An 18,608-nucleotide genomic window follows, 5' to 3' on the forward strand; every position below is an offset into this window, starting at 1 on the left:
AAAAAAAAAAAATTCAAAGTTGGCATGCCTGAAAAATTTGCCACGCATAAGCGAAAATTGTTCGGTAAACGTGAATTCGAAACCGGAAAGAGGAGTGGAAAACGAATGGAGAAAAATTTGGAAAAGTAGAGAAAATTTAGTAAAAAGAATTTAGTAGAATAAGTAGTAGAAAATTTTTTTTTTTTTTTAAATTTGGCGCCTTTTTGGCTTTTACGAATCCGACAGGAAGTCGCCCAAATGAAGGAAAAAACAACAAAAAAATTTTTGGAAAGAAACTGGATAGAAAATTTTTTTTTTTTTTTAATTTTTACACTAAATCAAATATGGTTCGTTAACGGTTGTCATATCGAATTTCGAAAAAAAAAATCTCTTACTTCCGGTTCGAAAGGAAATGACGTATATCGAATAAATCGGAAAATTTTACTATTATTATTAATTATTATTTGCGTGTGTGTTTTTGAGAAAATTAATAATAAAATTAAATCGCTTAACGAAATCAAAACGGTGGAAAATTATTTATTTATTATTATTATTATTATTTTGATACGTTTATAAAATTGTTTTCCAGACTGTGTGCAAAAGGAAAATAATCAAAGGAAATCATTTTTTTTTTTTTTTTTTAGAAAATTTTTCTTTGTTTTGTTAATAATAACAAAAAAAAAAAACTTTTTCAACTATTTTGGGAAATGGAGAAAAATTTTTAATTAAATTTCACTTTGAAATTTTTTCTCCAGTTGTTTTCTCTCTCTCTTTCTCTCTTCCCTCTATCTCTTTCCCCTCCCCCTGGAACCTCAAATAAAAACTTTGGAAAAAAAAAATTTTCTTTTTTTTTTTTTTTTTGTTCGAAAGTTGTCAAAAACAATTTTTTCCAAAAAAAAAAAAAAAGGAAAATCAAATCAAACTTTTCCGTTTTTTCCGGCGGTTTCCTTTTTTGTTTGTTTGTTTGTTTATTTCTCCAGTGAATTCCAGAAAAAAAAAATTACATTTTTTAAAACGTGTCCGTTAAATGTTAAAATCGATTGATTGATTGATTATCATTTTCCTTTTTGGTCATGTAAATTTTTCTTTTTTTATCTTTCAGTTTTTTCTTTTTCCTCGTTTCTCTTCTTCTTCTTCTTCAATTCCTTACTTTATTTTTCTCGTCATTTATGGAAAATGAAATTTTCAACGCACGTGCGTAATAATAATAATAATAATAATAATAATAACGGAAAAGAATTTTTCATTCATGCATGATTGAACCGTGTCAAAAGACATTTTTTTCGGACAAACTATATAATAAATTCCAGAAGAAACGATTTATCGTGGCAAAACTTGTCGCCGTTTTATAAAAAAAAAAAAAAAAAAGGAAATCGTACGCTAACGGTTTTCATTATGGAAAAGAACAAAAGAATATGATGATGATGATGATGAAGAAGGTTAAACGGGGGGGGGGACAACTGGAGAAAGAAAAAAATGAATAAATTTTTTATGTCCTTTCACATTCTTTTGTATAACGTTCCGTGACATTTTTTTTCTTTTTCTTTTTTAGTTTCCAGAAAATTTAAAATTCTATCTTTCTCTCTCTCTCTTTCTCTCTCTCATTTCTTTTTTTTAAAATCATTAATCAAAACTTTTTTTTTTTAAAAACTTTCTACGAGAGAGACAAAGAGGTTACGGAGTCTCGTGACACGTTTTTAATCGATTTTCTATTATTTTATGTATTAAAATTTAATTTTTTTTTTTTTTTAGCGTCAGGTTCGGGTTCGATAATGAGAGACCTCATATTCCGTTTGCCACGAATTCGGGATCGGGAGTAGCAGGAGCAGGAGGAGCAGCATCACAATCTCCTGGACCGGGTATTCAATCGACGATTCATAAAAATTTATCACCATCATCATCATCATCTCCGTCGTCGTCTGCAGCGGCCGCGGCCGCGATGATGATGATGATGATGAAAGACGAAAATATAAATAATCAAACCGGAAGGAGTCCTTTTGGAGAACAACACAACAACGATCCTCGTGTCGTCGCGGATTATTACGAACGTTCAAAAAATTATTTATCACCTTTAAATGGTGGCGTCGGCGTCGGCGTCGGTGGTGGTATCGGCGGTTATGGAGAACGTAACGATGGAACGTCGTATTCTGGAAAAAGAGGAGATTTGATCGGAGGTTTGTTTTTTACATTTTTTACAATTTTGTGAAACGCGACGATATCGATTATAAATAAATTTATTTTTTTATTTATTTTTATTATTACGAGCGTCGATAAAATTATTATTATTATTATTTTATTAACGGGTAATAAAAAAAACGGGGGTTCGAACGAGTGATAAAATGGAAAATTTTTTTTTTTTTCGTTAATAACTTACCGTTATCGATAACAACGTTACGGTTTTTTTCCGATGGTAAAAAACGAATTCGCTCATCGAAAAACCCGGTAATTTTACAGATGGTAATCTTATTAATAACTCTTCGGAAAGAGGAAAATCACTAAACGATATAAATTATTACGTGGATCAATACCAAGAACGAAAAATGGGAGAAAGAGGAGGAGGAGGAGGAGGGGTTGGGTCGAGTGGAGGTTATTCGAGAAATTGCGGATCTTTGCCAATAAACAAAACCACGGGAGGAATGTCACAATCTGTTCACGGCGGTGGTTCACCGATGTCGAGAGGAATCGAAATGTCAGACGGACGTTACGTCGGAAAAGAAAACGTCGTGAAAAAGGTAAAAAATTTCCCTCCCGAGAGATAAAGAGAGAGAAGGTTTGAAGAAAATGAATGAGAGAGAAGGGGAAGGAAGGAAGGTAGGGATGCAGAAAGAAATAATTTTTTTTTTTTTTTTTTTTTTTTGATTTCCCACCCGAATCAATCAGAAAACAACCACGAATCCTTGGGGTTTAGACGTATCAGCGGGTGAATTGTTAGGTCGTACTCACGAAGAACTCGTTTTGTTGCTCATACAGTTGAGGCGACAAAGTGCCAGCGTTTGTAAAGCCATGGAATCGTGTCACATCGAAATCGAAGAACAGGTCAAGAAAAAAAACTAAACCAAACTAAACCAAACTAACCGAACTAACACAAACATAATACACGTTCAGTTCTTTCACACTCGAACGGTTTTCCTTCTATTTTTTTAACAAAAAAAAAAAAAAAAAACTAACAAACAACAAACGATACGTTTGTTGTGGTTGTTGTTACTCATTAGTAACGGATTATCCGATGCGTGACTTTGGCAACATAACATTTTTCTGGGTTTTTAGGTGTGAAATTAACTGTTTAATTGCTTTTTTTTCAAAATTTTTCATTAATAATTTTCTTTTTTCTTCCTTGTTGTCGTTGTTGTTTGTTCTATCTATTTAAAAAACAATACAACAAACAATTATTAATGGTAATAATAAGGAATTTTTATTTGTAGGCTCGACTCTCGGAATTGGATACTCCGAAACGTATGGAACACATAAGAAAATTGGAAAAGTTAAAAAAACATTTGTTGGAATTGGAAAAACAATACGAAAAGGGGAAACCCCTAGTTAATCTAGTCGACAACATGGTCAAATTAGGATCTCTTTACAAAGGAAACAATCACGTGTACAACGGAAGTTTGGGTTTCGAAGACAGTCCGACGGTGAGAGAAAAATTAGAATTCAATCAAAAAGTACAAGAGCAAAGATTGTTGGCGGAAGAAAGGAGAGACTGGGACAGGTTGAGTTCGGATCACGGACAGCTACAGGTTTGCAAGCTTTTTCCCGATCTAGTGACACGGAAAACTTGTCAAAACTTCGTCTGGTAGTAGGAGTAATAATAATAATGATAACATTTTTTTAGGCAAAAGTTCAACAGTTGTATAAACTCGATCGACTCTTGCAAGAAGAATCGGGTACTCTTCACATATTGCAACAAGACAAAGAATTATTGGAAAAAGCTTTGGGCGGTTTGAGACATAAATTACAAGTGAATCGGAGCAATCCGGTCGAAGTTGACAGATACAGGAAACAGCAGAAATTGATAGAGAAAGAATTGAGCAGAGTGAGGCTGTTGTTGGCACACAATTCAAAGGTGATAGAACGAACATTCTATATTTTTTTTCGGAATGGAAATGTCCGTCCATTCGGCGCGTCTGACATATTTTTTTTTTTTTTTTGTTTTAGAAACTCGAAGAAACGGTCGCGGAAAATGCACGGTTGGAACAAGAATTGGTCATACTCCGTCAAAAACTTCAAGCGAGTAGAGTCAACAGTAGAAATTCCGTTCCTCTCCTACCCGAGTCTGCAACTTTGAGTACCACGGCAGCTTTGGAAGCTGAGCTGAGGAGAGTTCAGCAACTTGTCGGTGATCTGCAAAGGCAGAGGCACGAATTGAGCGCTCAAGTCAAACAATTAACTGAAAAAAATGACACTTTAGTCCAACAGATTCGTCCTGGTCCCACGGGAGTTGCCGGAGCTGGACCCATACCTGGTAAATAAAAAAAATGTTCAACAATTATTATTATTATTACTTAGTTTTTTCGTTTGTTTTTTTACCCTTTTTGATAATTTTTTAACGCACGTGCACACCCGCACACACGTGGGTGCGTGCAGGCATGATATTATATTTGAATGATTACATTTCGAAATTTTCCAATTTTTTTTTTTGAGTTTTTTTTTGCTCGAGTCAAATTTTCCCCACAGCATTTTTGAGTTTACCCCCCCCCCCCCCGACGGCTTGATTATAACGCTTTTTAACACGCGCGCACTCCCGCACATTTGTTGTTTTAATTAATTTTCGTTTGATAAATTTTTACAGAGTTTTAAATAAAAAAAAAAAAAATTTGTGTTTTAAAGGGAAAAAAAAATCTAGCGCGACTTGGTTAGAAACAGATTTAGATTTGCTCATAACGCAAGATGTCGGAGTTGAAAATCAAGTTACCAATCGGCAGAGTCGGCAACAACCAGCCAATTCTGCAAGTTCTAGAAGCACAACTCCCATGTATATTAACACCGAGAGTAAAAAGGGTCAGTCAGTCAGTCAGAGTAACTTTATTAATCTATTTAATAATAATGATAATAATAATTGCGATGATAAAACAAAAAAAAAAAATTATGTGTGTTTGCAGATGCCGCCGCCGTCGAAGAAGGTATGAGGAGTCCAACGAGAATGACGACACTCCAATCGTCCGAAGAAGAAAATCAAAACAAATCATCGTATTGCACTCCGGTTGAACTGAGTGAAGCAGACGAAAGAATGAAACGTTTCTATGGTAAATTAAAAAACAAACGGATGATGGATTACCGTTTGTTCGATTATCGACAACGTCGTCGCTAATTGAATTTTACTTTAATGCAGGAATCATACCGCGGGAAAAACAGGAAATAAAAACTGTGAGAATCGTTAAACGTGAGTCGGAGAGACGTCAAAGAGATCGAGACAGAAGCGGAAATATTGGTATACCCATAGGAAACGTTGCCGTTGCCAAAAGAGTGTCCGTCATTGATGAAAACGACGGGTACGGATTGGGAAGAGTCGAAGAAGAATCTTCCGCGTCCTACGATCATCCCGTCTACAATTCTTCGATGTACGCCGGAAAAGAAGTACTCGAAGATTACGGAATGGTACCGGATGACAATGAAGACGTTTATTTAAATTACAATAATTCGAAAAATCATTTCCTGTTTCAAAATTTGGGAAATCACGGAGATGAAATTTTAGTCGTCGACACCGATCCGTCGTCCGTCGGCATTAATCAAAATAAAAAATCAATGTCGCTGCCAAGAGGTTTTGGTAAAAACGTCGTCGTACCAAACAGGTACGACAACAAACCACCGGAAATGAGAAACGTTACGACGAAAAGAAATCGAGTTCGGGTTAGTATCGTTTATATCTCTTTTTTTTGTTTTGTCATTTTGTTGTTGTCGTTGTCGTTGTTGTTGCTTTTTTGTTGTTCCTCTTCATTAAACAAACAATTTTTTTTTGTAAAACGGTACTTCCAAAAAGAGGATAAAAAAAACATTTAAAATGTTTTTTTTTTTTTTTTTGGTAGCCATTTTGGTTTTCCCGCATTCATTTTTTTTTTTTTCGTTCCTTCATACATGTGCTTGTTTGTTTGTTTGTTTTCTTTATCGTTTTTTGCTTGCTTCTGTATTGTTAATTGTATTGTTTGTTGCTTGAAAATTAGTTTGAAAATAATCAAGAAGGAAGCGGAAGCGAAAGCGGACCGAACAGTCCTCGCGTTGATAGTCCGAGTAAAAATTACAACCTTTACTCTGCGAATCAGAGCGAATACAACAACACTTCCGGTGGTCGTTTATATCAGAAAAGTTCAGATCCGGCAAAATCGTACGTCATGAACGAGAGTTGCGGTCCGGCACAAGTCACGAGAGGTTTAAAAATCGAACCGGATCAAAAAGATCAAAGGTTCGATGAAAAAAAAGGGAAAAATTCCGAGGGTTGCCGACCGTTGACGGCGAGAGAACAACTTTTCGGATCATCCAATTATTATTTAAACGATGAAAACAGTCCTCAATTGTCGCCGGTTTACCAAAGCGAAGCAGCAAGAGAAATCATTTTGGAAATGTCTGGAAATCCGGTACGGAGACAGGGAAATCGTAGACAGATAAGAAAGGAAAAACGTCGACATCACACCGTGTCGAACATTCGACACGTAACGGAAAACGAAAATCAATTTTCAAAAATGGTACGTACTAAATGTGTGTTTCGGGTTGTTTGTTTGTTTGTTTGTTGGCATAGTGCTTTTCTGTTGTTGCTCAACCATGTTGCTGTTTGTTCATCGTTACTCATTTCTTTCCCATTTTTACTTTTTCGTCAAAATCAATTATTTTTTATTGTTTCGTTCTCAGGGCTCGGCAAGATCGAGAGACGATCTAGATATGGAAAGAGCTCTTAGGCCAAGGATGAACGCACCGGATGTTGTGAGATCGACGATGAATCACAAAGATTTAAAATACAACGAAAGCACGATCGATAACATATTGGGAACTCCGAATAAAATATTGATACCCGAGAGGTACATACCGGAACAAGAGCCCACGCTCACGGCGGAAGAACAAATGCAAAGATTTAGAAAAGCGGAAAGCATAAGGAAAATGTTATCGGAAACGACGGCACTATCGACACCAGATCTTAGCACAGGTAAACAACTTAAAAAAAAAAAAAATTCATTTCCGGTTAACGTTAAATAAATAAAACTCTTTTACAAAAAATGGTAACTTTTTCTTTTTTCTTTTTCTTTTAAAACTTTTGCAAAAAAAAAAAGGCGTGGAAGAAGAAAAGAAAAGTTGCACGATAAGGAAAAAAGTGGAAGAAGAAAAAAAACAAAGGGAACATTTATTAGAATTGAATCAAATTCTCGCTCAACAAGTCATGGAAAAGAGTAAATTAGTCGCGGGTAAACTATAATAAATAAAAAAAAAAAAATTGTCACAATTTTGCACGTTTTATTTATCGATTTATTATCGATTTGTTTGTTTGTTTGTTTTTGTTATTGTTTTTTAGTTGATAATAATGATAAATATTATAATTTTTTTTTTTTTTTGTAAACAAAAAGCGATTGATTATAATTTATCTGTAGGTTCGATAACAGCATCCTCTCACCAACAGGAATAGAGAAAGAGAGAGAGAGAGAGAGAGAGCTTTGCTAAATATGTTTTTCCGTTGCTAAATGTGTGCGTGTGCGTGTGTGCGTGTGTGTGCTTGTGCGAGAATTCAAAATTCCACGTTTTGGAGCTTTTGCAACGTTAATTAAATAAATTAAAATTTTATTTAAAAAAAAAAAACATAGAAAAAGGTTTGTTTCTTTTGTTTTGTTTTTATTTTATTTTGCTTATAAGTTTTTGCATGTTTTTGTTTTTTATAATTCTCAGCTTTGCATTTAAATATAGAAATTAGTGTGATTTTTAAACAGGAAGTGACGTCATATGAGGAAAAAAAAATTTATTTCGTTTTGTTTCAGTTAAAGCGATGGCTTCCCTTCCGTTGTCGTACGATGAAAAAAATTTTATCAACGATCAAGATTACGATGATTTATCTCCGGTTCAACCGTTACCACTCTACCAACAGAGAGATAATTTTTTCACGTGAAAAAAAAAAAAAAAAAAATGTGAGAACGACGTGTGAGAAAGAAAGAGAAAGAAAATAAACGAAAAAGTGCCTGAACCTTAAACGTTTTTAAACGATCGCGTCGCTTTTATTTTATTTTTTTCTTATTCATTTTTTCGCGATGATAATAATAATAATACTAATAATAATAATGATGATGATGATGGGGGGAAACAACGACGGGTGACGGTGTTGGGGGGAAGAAAAAAACGAAAAAATTATTTAAAAAATTTAAAAAAAATTTAAAAAAAAAAAATTCAATTTTGCTCAAAATTATCAACAGGGTTTTTATTTATTATTATCATTATTATCATTATTATTACTTAGCCGAAAAAGAAAAAAAAACGCGACGTGGAAAAAGAAAAACGTAAAAAATTTTCACGAAGAAAAAAAAGAAAGAAAAAAAAAAGAAAAAAAGAACAAAAATTTAAAAATTCCATGAATTTTTTTTTGTTTTTTTTTTTGTTTTTTTTTTTTTTTTAAATTCCGGAGCGGAATTAATCAGTCAGTCAATCAATCAGTCAATCATTCCAATCATTTGCTTGGAAGAATTTTTTTTTTTTTTTCCAAAAACGTGCCAAAAAACGAAAGCAATGAATTTAATTTATCATCAAATTTGATGAAAATTTCGGGGGGAAAATTTTTTTTGTTTTTATGTCAATCGACTGATGATGTGTGTGCGAACTTTTAATTATTATTATTACTATTATTATTATTATTAATAATAATTTTTTTTACTGTACATTGCTTATCGAATACGACGATATAAATATTTTATATATATATATATATATATAAATATAAATATAAAAAACTTTAAATTATGAAAAAAAAAACAAAAAAAAAATGAAAAAAATGTTTATTATTATTATTATTATCGCATAATTTAAATTATAATAGTAAATAAATCAATAAATAAATAAAAAGTAGATTTTAATTATTATTATTATTATTATTTGTTTAAACAAATAAAAAAAAAAAATTTTGTAGATAACAATTGTTTTTTTTTTGGGTTCCAAGAAGGTATTTAAATTTATTTAGGAACGATCGATAACAAAAGGAAAAATAGATTTCGATTAGATTTTAAACTTCGATATTCTTTCGTTTAAAAGGAAAATATTATTATTATTTATTTATTTCCGTTTTGTCGTCTGCTAAAAAAAAAAATAAATAAATAAATTGCGTTGTTCATTCGTCTGCTTTTCTTTTCTTTTCTTTTCTTTTTCTTCCTTCTCCGTTTTTTTTTTTTTTTCAAACGTACGATTTTTGTTTTTAAGCAATAATAATGATGATAATACTGATAATGATAATAATGATAATGATGATGATGATAATAGTAAATAGTTTAATGTAGTTGCGAGGCGTTAAAATTAATAAAAATTTGAAAACGCAATGAATTTTTTTTTTTAAAATGATTTTTTACTGCTATGATTGATAGATTATTTATTTATTTGTTTATTTATTTATTTATCATAAAAAGCAGACGACAAAATTTTAAAAAAGTATTTTTTTTAATTACGTTAATAATTTATTAAAATATAAAAAAAAAATTTTTTTATTTAAAAAATGTGTGCGTGTGTGTGTGAGATTAATTCATATTAATTACAACGTGAAAGAAATAACGACGAAATTTATTTAAATCGAAAAAATCGATTCGATAAATCGATTGATCGATCAATCGATCGATAATTTGTTTAATTAAAAAAATCATCATCGATTATTATTTGAAAGGATTAAATTTAATATTATTACGATGACGTAAATAAGGTTTAAAGATTAATTTTTTATGCATTACTCATAACGGTGGCTAATATTTTTAATAAAATGAAAATTTAAAAAAAATGGCGCGAAAAAAATTTTTTAAAATAAAAACGCGGGAAAATCGATTTGAATAAATTTTACAAAAATGATTTTCTGATTTTTCGACGACGCTATAATAAATTGTCTTTAAAAAAAAGTAATGCGGTAGTGATATTTAATTTTTTTTTTATCGATCAATCAATCAATAATAATAATAATAATAATAATAATATTAATAATAATAATGATGATGATGATGATAATAAAATTTTATCAATAAATAAATAACACGACGACATTTCCATGCAATTTTTTTTTTTTTTATTACTTTTATCGTATATTTTTATTTATTTTTTTTTTTTTGCTAATCGATGATAATAATGATAATTTTAATAATAATAATGATGATGATTCTGTTTAAAATTTAATTCGATGATGATTAATAATAATAATAATAATATCGAGTAAAATTTATAAGAGGGAGCCGGTTTAAAATTTTTTTTCGACAATTTTCGATTGAAAAAAAAATTAACGAACCTGGAATTTCGAAAGTCCTGGAAAATTTTGGACAAATTTAAGCATGGAAATGAATTTGAAGCGGTTATTAAATAATCGCTGGAGTGTCTAGTTTAATTTGCCGACGTGAAAAACTAAAAAATTATCATCACAGCTGGACAAACGATGTTGTCAAAAATTTTACCCCGCTGGAATGAAATTGCAAAAAAAAATTGTTTTGGTTGTTGTTGCTATTTACAAACGATACAAATGGGTTTGTAGACTATCGAACAACAAACAGGAACATCAGGAAAAAAAATATTTTTTTTTTTGATTCGTAACGAATAAATCTTATCAATCACACTCACTGATAATAAAATTTGTCTGAATACTTTAAAAAAATCTTTTTTTTTTTACGGTCATTTTTTTTTTTTGGTTGTTGTTGTCGTTGTCGTTGTTGTCGTCGCGTTATCAGTGCTAATCTTTAAACGATCTGGACTTTAAATAATTGTGAAAATTTTATTTAATCTTTAGTAAGAGCCAACCTTTATAATTTATCGTTTTAAATTTTCCATTGCTGTCGCTGACGCTGTCGTTTGTTCTTTTTTGCATTACTGGATAAAAAAATAAAATAAAACTGGAGTGTGTAAATAATATGTTTGCACGTTAATAAATTTTCATCGAAAATGAAAAATTTTTTTGAATTTTTAATTTTTCTAACGTTTGTCGTTGCTTCGTTCTTTTTCGAATCCGATGCAAGTACGTTAACACCAAACATTTTTTTTGGGGGGGGGGTAGGAGGAGGAGTCATTAAATAATTTGATATTAATTATAGCCAAAAAAAGAATCGTTTGTTATTATGGAAGTTGGTCGGTTTATCGGGAAGGAAAAGGAAAATTCGACGTGGAAAACATTCCAGCCGATAAATGTACGGATGTCGTTTATTCCTTTGTTGGATTAAACAATACTTCGTGGGAACTTGACGTTCTGGATAAATTCGTAAGTCTGGAGAAGTCTGGAATTATTTAAAATAATTCACGTGAATGATGTCATGCATTTGTTTGTTTGTTTGTGTCAGGTTGCTAACAATCAATTTGAAAAATTAAAAAATTTAAAAACAAAAAATCCGGATTTAAGAGTTTCCGTTGCTGTTGGAGGTTGGGGAGAAGGTGGAAAAAAATATTCGGAATTGGTATCGGTTAAAGAAAGAAGAAACGTTTTTGTTAAAAGCGTTGTAGGTGAGTTTTAGAATGTTCTAGAATTTTATTTTCATTTTCATAAAAATGATTTATTTTAATTAAAAAAAAAAAATTTTTGTACTAGATTTTTTAAACAGGTACGAATTTGACGGTTTGGATCTCGATTGGGAATATCCAGGTGCACTCGATAGAGGTGGTAGTTTTTCCGACAAACAAAATTTCTTTTATTTCGTCGAAGAATTAAGGAGAGCTTTCGATTTGGAGGGTAAATTTTGGAATTTGACACTTGCCGTACCCGTTGCTAAATTTAGACTCGATGAAGGTTATTACGTACCTGAATTATGCAAGTAAGAAATTTTTTTTTCTTGATTTTTTATTTTTATTTTTTGGAAAATACCAGAAAAAATTTTTTTTTTTCCGTTTGTAGACTCGTCGATGCCGTACATGCCATGACTTATGATCTAAGAGGAAATTGGGCTGGTTTTGCTGACGTTCACAGTCCTCTTTTTAAAAGACCACACGATAAATGGGCATTTAAATATTTGAATGTTGTGAGTATAAGGAAAATGATTTCGTACTGTTGAAACTACCGGAAGTTAAAAACGGGACGATAAATTCAATTTTTTAGAAAGACGGTATGCAATTGTGGGAAGAATCCGGTTGCCCACGTGATAAACTCGTAGTCGGTGTACCTTTTTACGGAAGAACTTATAATCTTGGATTTGGTAATACAAATCGAGATCCTGGTACGTGGATAAATAAAGAAGCTGGCGGTGGAGATGCTGGACCTTTCACGAAAGAAAAAGGTTCTTTGTCTTATTATGAAGTGAGTCGAACCTTTTTTTCAAAATTTTGATTTTAATGATGGAGATTTTAAAAATTATGCCTTTTTTTTCCCGCAGATTTGTTTGGCACACAAAAGTGAAAAAGGTTGGACAAAAAAATGGGATCGTTTAGGCCTTTGCCCATACACATACAAAGGACACAATTGGGTCGGTTACGAAAACGAAGAATCCGTTGTGGCTAAAATGAATTGGCTCAAATTAAAAGGATATTTGGGTGCCATGGTTTGGTCTTTGGATTTAGATGATTTTAACGGTGTTTGCGGAAAGGAATATCCGCTTTTGAATGCCGTACACAGAAGCCTTGAAAATTACACAGTACCTGATTCTAATTTAACGACTCCTGACCGTGTAAGAATACAAAAGAGAATTACGTAGGTGGTGGCGACATGTAGGTTTTGGTATTGATGATAAAAAATTATTTTTTTTAGCCGGATTGGCAAAAACCAGTGACGACAACCTCGGGTTACGATTCGACAACATTATCGACATCGAATCCATCCGTAACGGATTTACCAACGACCGTACAAACGGATTACCCAGGAGAAACAGAACTTCCAACAACAACCGAATGGTATCCGACGGAACCAGAACCGACAACCGAACCTGAGGATGTACCACCGGAAAGTGCCGTCGAAGATTGTAGAAACGGTGGTGATTTTACTCCACATCCCGATTGCGACAAGGTAATGTAAAAATTTTTATTATCACCAACTTAAATCTTATCAGCACTCGTGATAACAAATTTTATTTTTTATTAAAGTTTTACATGTGTGACCATTACAAACCTGTAAAGTTCGATTGTCCCGAAGGTACGGTTTGGGTTCAAAGTTTTAAAACATGTGATTTTCCCTATAATGCGGATCGTTTAGAATGTTGGGATTATCCACCAACACCGAATTAATTTTTTCATTGATTTGGATTTAGATAATTCAAAAAAAAAAAATTTAACGGTTTTTTTTTATTATTCACAAATATATATATATAAATATACGTATAAATTAAAAATACATAAATTAATAAATAAATAATTTTTATTTTGTACTGGAAAATATTTTTTTACTTTTTTTCAGTTTACATTCAGGTCTGTCGGCATTAAATGAATAATCGCACGTTTGTCGTGATTGTACCCAAACAGTGTTGTGTTTGCATGTAAATGTTACAGGTTTACCAAAAACGCATCTTTTATACTGCAACAAACAAACAAACAATCGGTAAATTTTTTTAATCATTTGGGTGTGGAAAATTTTTTTTTTACCTTGTCACAATCTTCGTGTGGAATGAAATCTTGATCTTCTGAACATTCTGAATTAAATACGTAATTTTCTTCGTTACTATCCGTTGTCGTTTCCGCTGTTGTTATTATCGTTGCGTAAGGTGGCGTCGTTGTTTGATCCTCTGTCGCAGTATCGAAATCCATATCCGACGATGTGTTTGTAACCATCGTCGTCGTCGGTTTTTTCGTCGTAGTTATATCTTCCTCTATATCAGGTGTCGTGCTAGGAGGCCTATCCCATTCCGGCTGAAATCGGTTATTATTATTATTATTACTATAAATAAAAATTCGTGGTTAATTTTAATTATTCTCACCCTTGGCGTCGTGATAACGTTCGATTTTGGAACCACGTAATCTTTCATATTTTTATATATTAAATTAATAAGTGGATTTTTACGTCCGCACAATCCTTGAAAATCGTCCATGTCTATGGACCAAATCATGGAACCTCCATAACCTTTTTTCTTTATCCAATCCATTTTATATTGTATCGATTTTTCATTTTCGTAACCCACCCAATTCCTTTCTCTGTACGCATAAGGACACAAACCGACATCATCCCATTTTTCTATCCAATCCGCTTCATTTTTAAAAGCCCAACATATCTATAAAAACAATCATCATTATTATTATTATTATTAAAAATAACAGGATAGTAAATAATAAAAAAACAAACTTCGTAATAAGCCAAAGTTCCTTTTGCATCCGTATACGGTCCTGCATCACCACCGCCGGCTTCTTTATTTATATAAGTACCCAAATTGAAATTTGTATTACCGGCACTTAGTTTATAGGTACGACCGTAAAATGGTATACCGACAATTAATTTTTCCGGCGGACAACCGTAATCGACCCAAAGTTGAACACCATCGTTCTAGGAAAAAAAAAATTCTTTTTAAATCGAGTTGATTTGTTGTAAAACAAACGAAACAAACGATTCCTCGTCGATAAATCGATCATCACCTTACAGGGAAATTTAAAAAATTTTTTTCCTTCCCTACTTTCTGTTTTTTTTTTTCGATTTAAAAATAATATCATTATTATTATTATTATCATCATCGAACGATTGATTGATTTTTTAAGTAATCGGGATGAGGGAAGGAGGGAGGGAGGGATGGGGGGAAAGAAATTTAAGTCAGTTTTTAAAAGTTTTTGTTGTTTGAAAAAAAAAAAAAATTATGGATATATAAATTACTTTCTGTACTTGTTTTTATAATTTTACTTAAGTAAAACAACAAACAAATTTGTTTACTCGAAGGATTTTCAAAAGGATTTTAAATATAAAAACAAAACAACAACAAACAACAAACAACAGTAGAAACAAAAACAAAAACGACGGCGACGAGGACGAGAAAAAAAAAAGAAAATTTATGCGTGCACTTAAATCTTTAATTGATTTTTTTTTTGCTTCGTTATCATTATCATTATTATCATTATTATTATTATTATTATTATTATTATTATTATTATTATCATTGTGACGAACGACATTTTTAATTTTTTTTGGCGGATTAAAAGATTTGAAAGTTGTGGAAAAAAAAGAACTTTTCGGAAAAAGAAATTAATCGAGCGGGCAAAAAAAAGGAAAAAAAAACAATTATCATTATTATTATCAATCGTAACGGTTTTTTTTCGAATTGTTTTTAGAACGCTATGACAAGTTAATATTATTATTATTTATACTCACGACGTTAAGTTTTTCGTATCCCCACTGATCGTGTGGTCTTTTATAAAGGGGACTGTGAACGTCAGCAAAACCAGCCCAATTTCCTCTCAGATCGTAAGTCATGACGTGAACGGCGTTCATGTTTCTAAAAAAAAAAAAATTTTAAATCGAACGGTGAAGGGGGTTCGAAGGGAAAAGAAATAAAATTTTTTTTTTCTATTTTCTTATTAAATTATTCACGTGATTAAACCAACTGGCATAATTCAGGTACGTGGTAGCCTTCGTTTAAACGAAATTTTGCGACGGGAACGGCCATTGTGATTTCCCAACCTTTTCCTTCTCTATCGAATGATTTTCTTAATTCTTGTACGAAATAAAAAAAATTATTTTTATCGGAAAATTTTCCACCCCTATCGGATGCACCTGGATATTCCCAATCTAAATCGAATCCATCGAAATTAAATTCGTTCATAAATTCTAGAAAAAAAATAACAATAATAATAATAACACAATCGAAATTTTTTTTTTTATAAATAAATAAATAAAGTTTCTGTCAGTGTTATCAAAATTATTATTATTATTATTATAATGATAATAATAGTAAATATATTACCTACGACGCTTTTTATAAATGTTTTTCTTCGTGCTTTCACGCTGACCATTTCTGAATATTTTTTACCTCCTTCTCCCCAACCTCCTACAGCGACTGACACGTGGAGTTTTGGATATTTTTTTTTTAAATTTACAAAATTTTTAAATCCTTTGTTTTTTACGTCGTTCTGAAAAATAGTTTTTATAATAATTAATTATAATGATCATCAACATCATCACCACCACCACCACCAACACCATCATCATCATCATCATCAGCATTACTACAACCGTCAACAACGTCGTCATAATCATCGCAAGTATTACTATCATCGTCTTCATCATCACTACCACTACCGCTACCACCACTATCGTCTTCATCATCATCGTCACAAGCATCATCCTCATCATCCTCATCATCATCGTCACAAGCATCATCCTCATCATCCTCATCATCATCATTATCATCACTACCACCACCACAACCATCATCATCATCATCAGTACTATCATTACCACCATCATCAGCATCATAATCAACGTCAGCATTAGCACTACCACCTGGCACTATTTTATTAAAATCAGCATCAGCATCACCACTACCACCATCGTTATAACCACCACCACCATCACCTCAACCATCATCATCATCATCATCTTCATTACTATTATTATTATTATGACAATGATATTTTAATAGGAAAGAAGCAAACAATGTTAAAACAAAATAATTAATTAATCATCGGGTTAGTGGAAACCGTGTTAAAGGAATCATACAAGAAAACTAAAAAATAACCACGTTATTTGAATCACTAAAAAAGGACGACTAAAAACCCCCCTCCCTTCCCTCCTCTCTTCTACCCCCAAAAAAGTACCATCAATTAATTTAAACCTTTCAATGTATTACAAAAAAAAAAAAAAAAGAAAATAAGTGATTTCGAAGATTGATGCGATCGAGAGAAAATGAACTTTTTTTTTCTTTCGGGTAAAATTCGGGATTCGTAGGAATAGAAAGATTCGAAAAGGAAGTAGAAATAGGGGAAAGGAAGTAGGGATAGGAAAGAAAGGAACGAAAGGGGGACATGAAATTTACGACCTTAAAAGAAGAAACAAAACAAACAAAAAAAAAAAAGGGAATAACTCTCCGATGGCGAATAATTTAAAATAAAATAGAATTCGACTTAGTCGCCGTAATTATTATCATTATTATCATCATCATTTTTCTTTCGTTTTTTGACCTTTTACCTTTTACCTTTTCACCATTCACGTGACCCTAAAAAAACTTTTTTTTAAAAAATATATACATCCATCATTTTTTTCATTTTTCTTGTCAATGCTAAAAATCTTATTTTAACTTTCTCTCTCTCCCTCCCTCTCTCTCTCCCTCCCTCTCTCTCTCTCTTCGTCTCTCTCTCTCTCTCTCTTTTAATTGTTACCGTAATAAGAAATATAATTAACAAACTTTTTTTTAAAAAAAAATTATTATTTAGGTTAATTTAAAAAAAAAAAAATTAAAAAAGTTTAAAAAAAAAAGATTGCAATACCTGAATTTAATAATAATAATAATAATTCGTAAAGTTTATTTTAAAAAAAAACAAAATAATAATAATAATAGCATTTCACAATAAATTAAACTTGAATTTTTTTTTTTTAGGAAAAATGGCGGACGGGAATATAAAAAAAAAAAAGTTTAATTTATGAATTCAAATGTATTTAAATGATTAACTTGTCTTAGTCAGGCGAGAGAAAGAAAGAGAGAGAGAGAGAGAGAGAGGATATAAATAAAATTAACTCGTATGGTTGAGTTTTAAAACGAAGTGGCAGAAGAATAGGAATTTTTTTTTATACTTACTTCATCGTCCAAAACTAAAATTTCCCACGTCACGTTGCTGACACCGATAAAGGAATAAATAACATGAGTGCACAAATTACCAGGTACGTCATCGGTATTGTAACTTCCGACATTCGGTCTGTAAATTGCCCAATTGCTAAAATAACAAGTTATTCTTCCCGGTCCTGTTAAAAAAAAAATTTTTCCCGGGAAAAATCAAAAAAGAAAAAAGAAAAAGAAAAGGGAATTCACTCACCCGTTGCTAAAACTTTTTCAAATAATGATGATGACGTCATAAAAATGGCGACGAGTAATAAAAATAATGGTAATTTATCGTGCGACATCATACCTGTTCGGTAAAAAAAAAAAAAAAAAACGAAATTAATTGTTTTGTTTTGCGAAACGACAAACAAACAACAAACAACCTAAATTTATGTGGAACGTGTCGTTAGGTCAGCTTTTTTCCGTTACGATTTCACTTGATTGAAAGCCGCCGCCATTTTTTTTTTCAATTAAATTTCAATATGATAAATTTATATAGCTTTTTAAATCGACTATAATTTTTCTTATAGTGCTATAATTATAAATTTTATAGCGCTGCTAATTAATTATTGAGTTTTACATGATTTTATTTATTTATTTAAACGATTTTTTTCTTTTCGAAATTTTCGGGCCGCCATTTTTAAATTTGACGGTGGCGTCATCGGTAATGACGGTGGCGGATTATGGTATTAACCCTTAACGAATACGCGGATTAAAAAATCATGAGTGGATTTTAATGCGAACGTTTTGTTTTTAATTTTAACAAATTCCACGTCGTTTTCCGTTGAC

General features: G+C 31.6%; 3 protein-coding genes across 3 annotated transcripts; 2 read left to right on the top strand and 1 right to left on the bottom strand.

The window, feature by feature from the left end:
• Positions 1-2,615: 2,615 nt before the first annotated feature.
• Phum_PHUM262070 (uncharacterized protein) lies at positions 2,616-8,059 on the top strand (the record flags this gene model as incomplete). Its single annotated transcript, XM_002426555.1, has 12 exons — positions 2,616-2,711; positions 2,860-3,015; positions 3,402-3,716; positions 3,812-4,042; positions 4,135-4,441; positions 4,807-4,995; positions 5,079-5,222; positions 5,309-5,826; positions 6,138-6,656; positions 6,820-7,111; positions 7,236-7,367; positions 7,932-8,059. 12 exons carry the CDS (start codon positions 2,616-2,618, stop codon positions 8,057-8,059), a joined length of 3,027 nt encoding a protein of 1,008 aa, XP_002426600.1.
• Positions 8,060-11,058: 2,999 nt separating this feature from the next.
• Phum_PHUM262080 (Acidic mammalian chitinase precursor, putative) lies at positions 11,059-13,317 on the top strand (the record flags this gene model as incomplete). The annotated part of the gene is made up of 9 exons (XM_002426556.1): positions 11,059-11,131; positions 11,208-11,371; positions 11,451-11,610; positions 11,696-11,918; positions 11,999-12,122; positions 12,200-12,397; positions 12,474-12,764; positions 12,845-13,099; positions 13,177-13,317. The coding sequence occupies 9 exons, from the start codon at positions 11,059-11,061 to the stop codon at positions 13,315-13,317; spliced, it is 1,629 nt and encodes a 542-aa protein (XP_002426601.1).
• A 130-nt stretch (positions 13,318-13,447) lies between these two features.
• Phum_PHUM262090 (uncharacterized protein) lies at positions 13,448-18,121 on the bottom strand (the record flags this gene model as incomplete). The annotated part of the gene is made up of 9 exons (XM_002426557.1): positions 13,448-13,603; positions 13,672-13,935; positions 14,004-14,294; positions 14,366-14,563; positions 15,377-15,500; positions 15,610-15,832; positions 15,969-16,061; positions 17,795-17,962; positions 18,034-18,121. The coding sequence occupies 9 exons, from the start codon at positions 18,119-18,121 to the stop codon at positions 13,448-13,450; spliced, it is 1,605 nt and encodes a 534-aa protein (XP_002426602.1).
• Positions 18,122-18,608: the final 487 nt, after the last annotated feature.

This window comes from Pediculus humanus, genomic scaffold (genome assembly GCF_000006295.1).
Source record: "Pediculus humanus corporis 1103172107635 genomic scaffold, whole genome shotgun sequence".
Classification (NCBI taxonomy): domain Eukaryota; kingdom Metazoa; phylum Arthropoda; class Insecta; order Psocodea; family Pediculidae; genus Pediculus; species Pediculus humanus.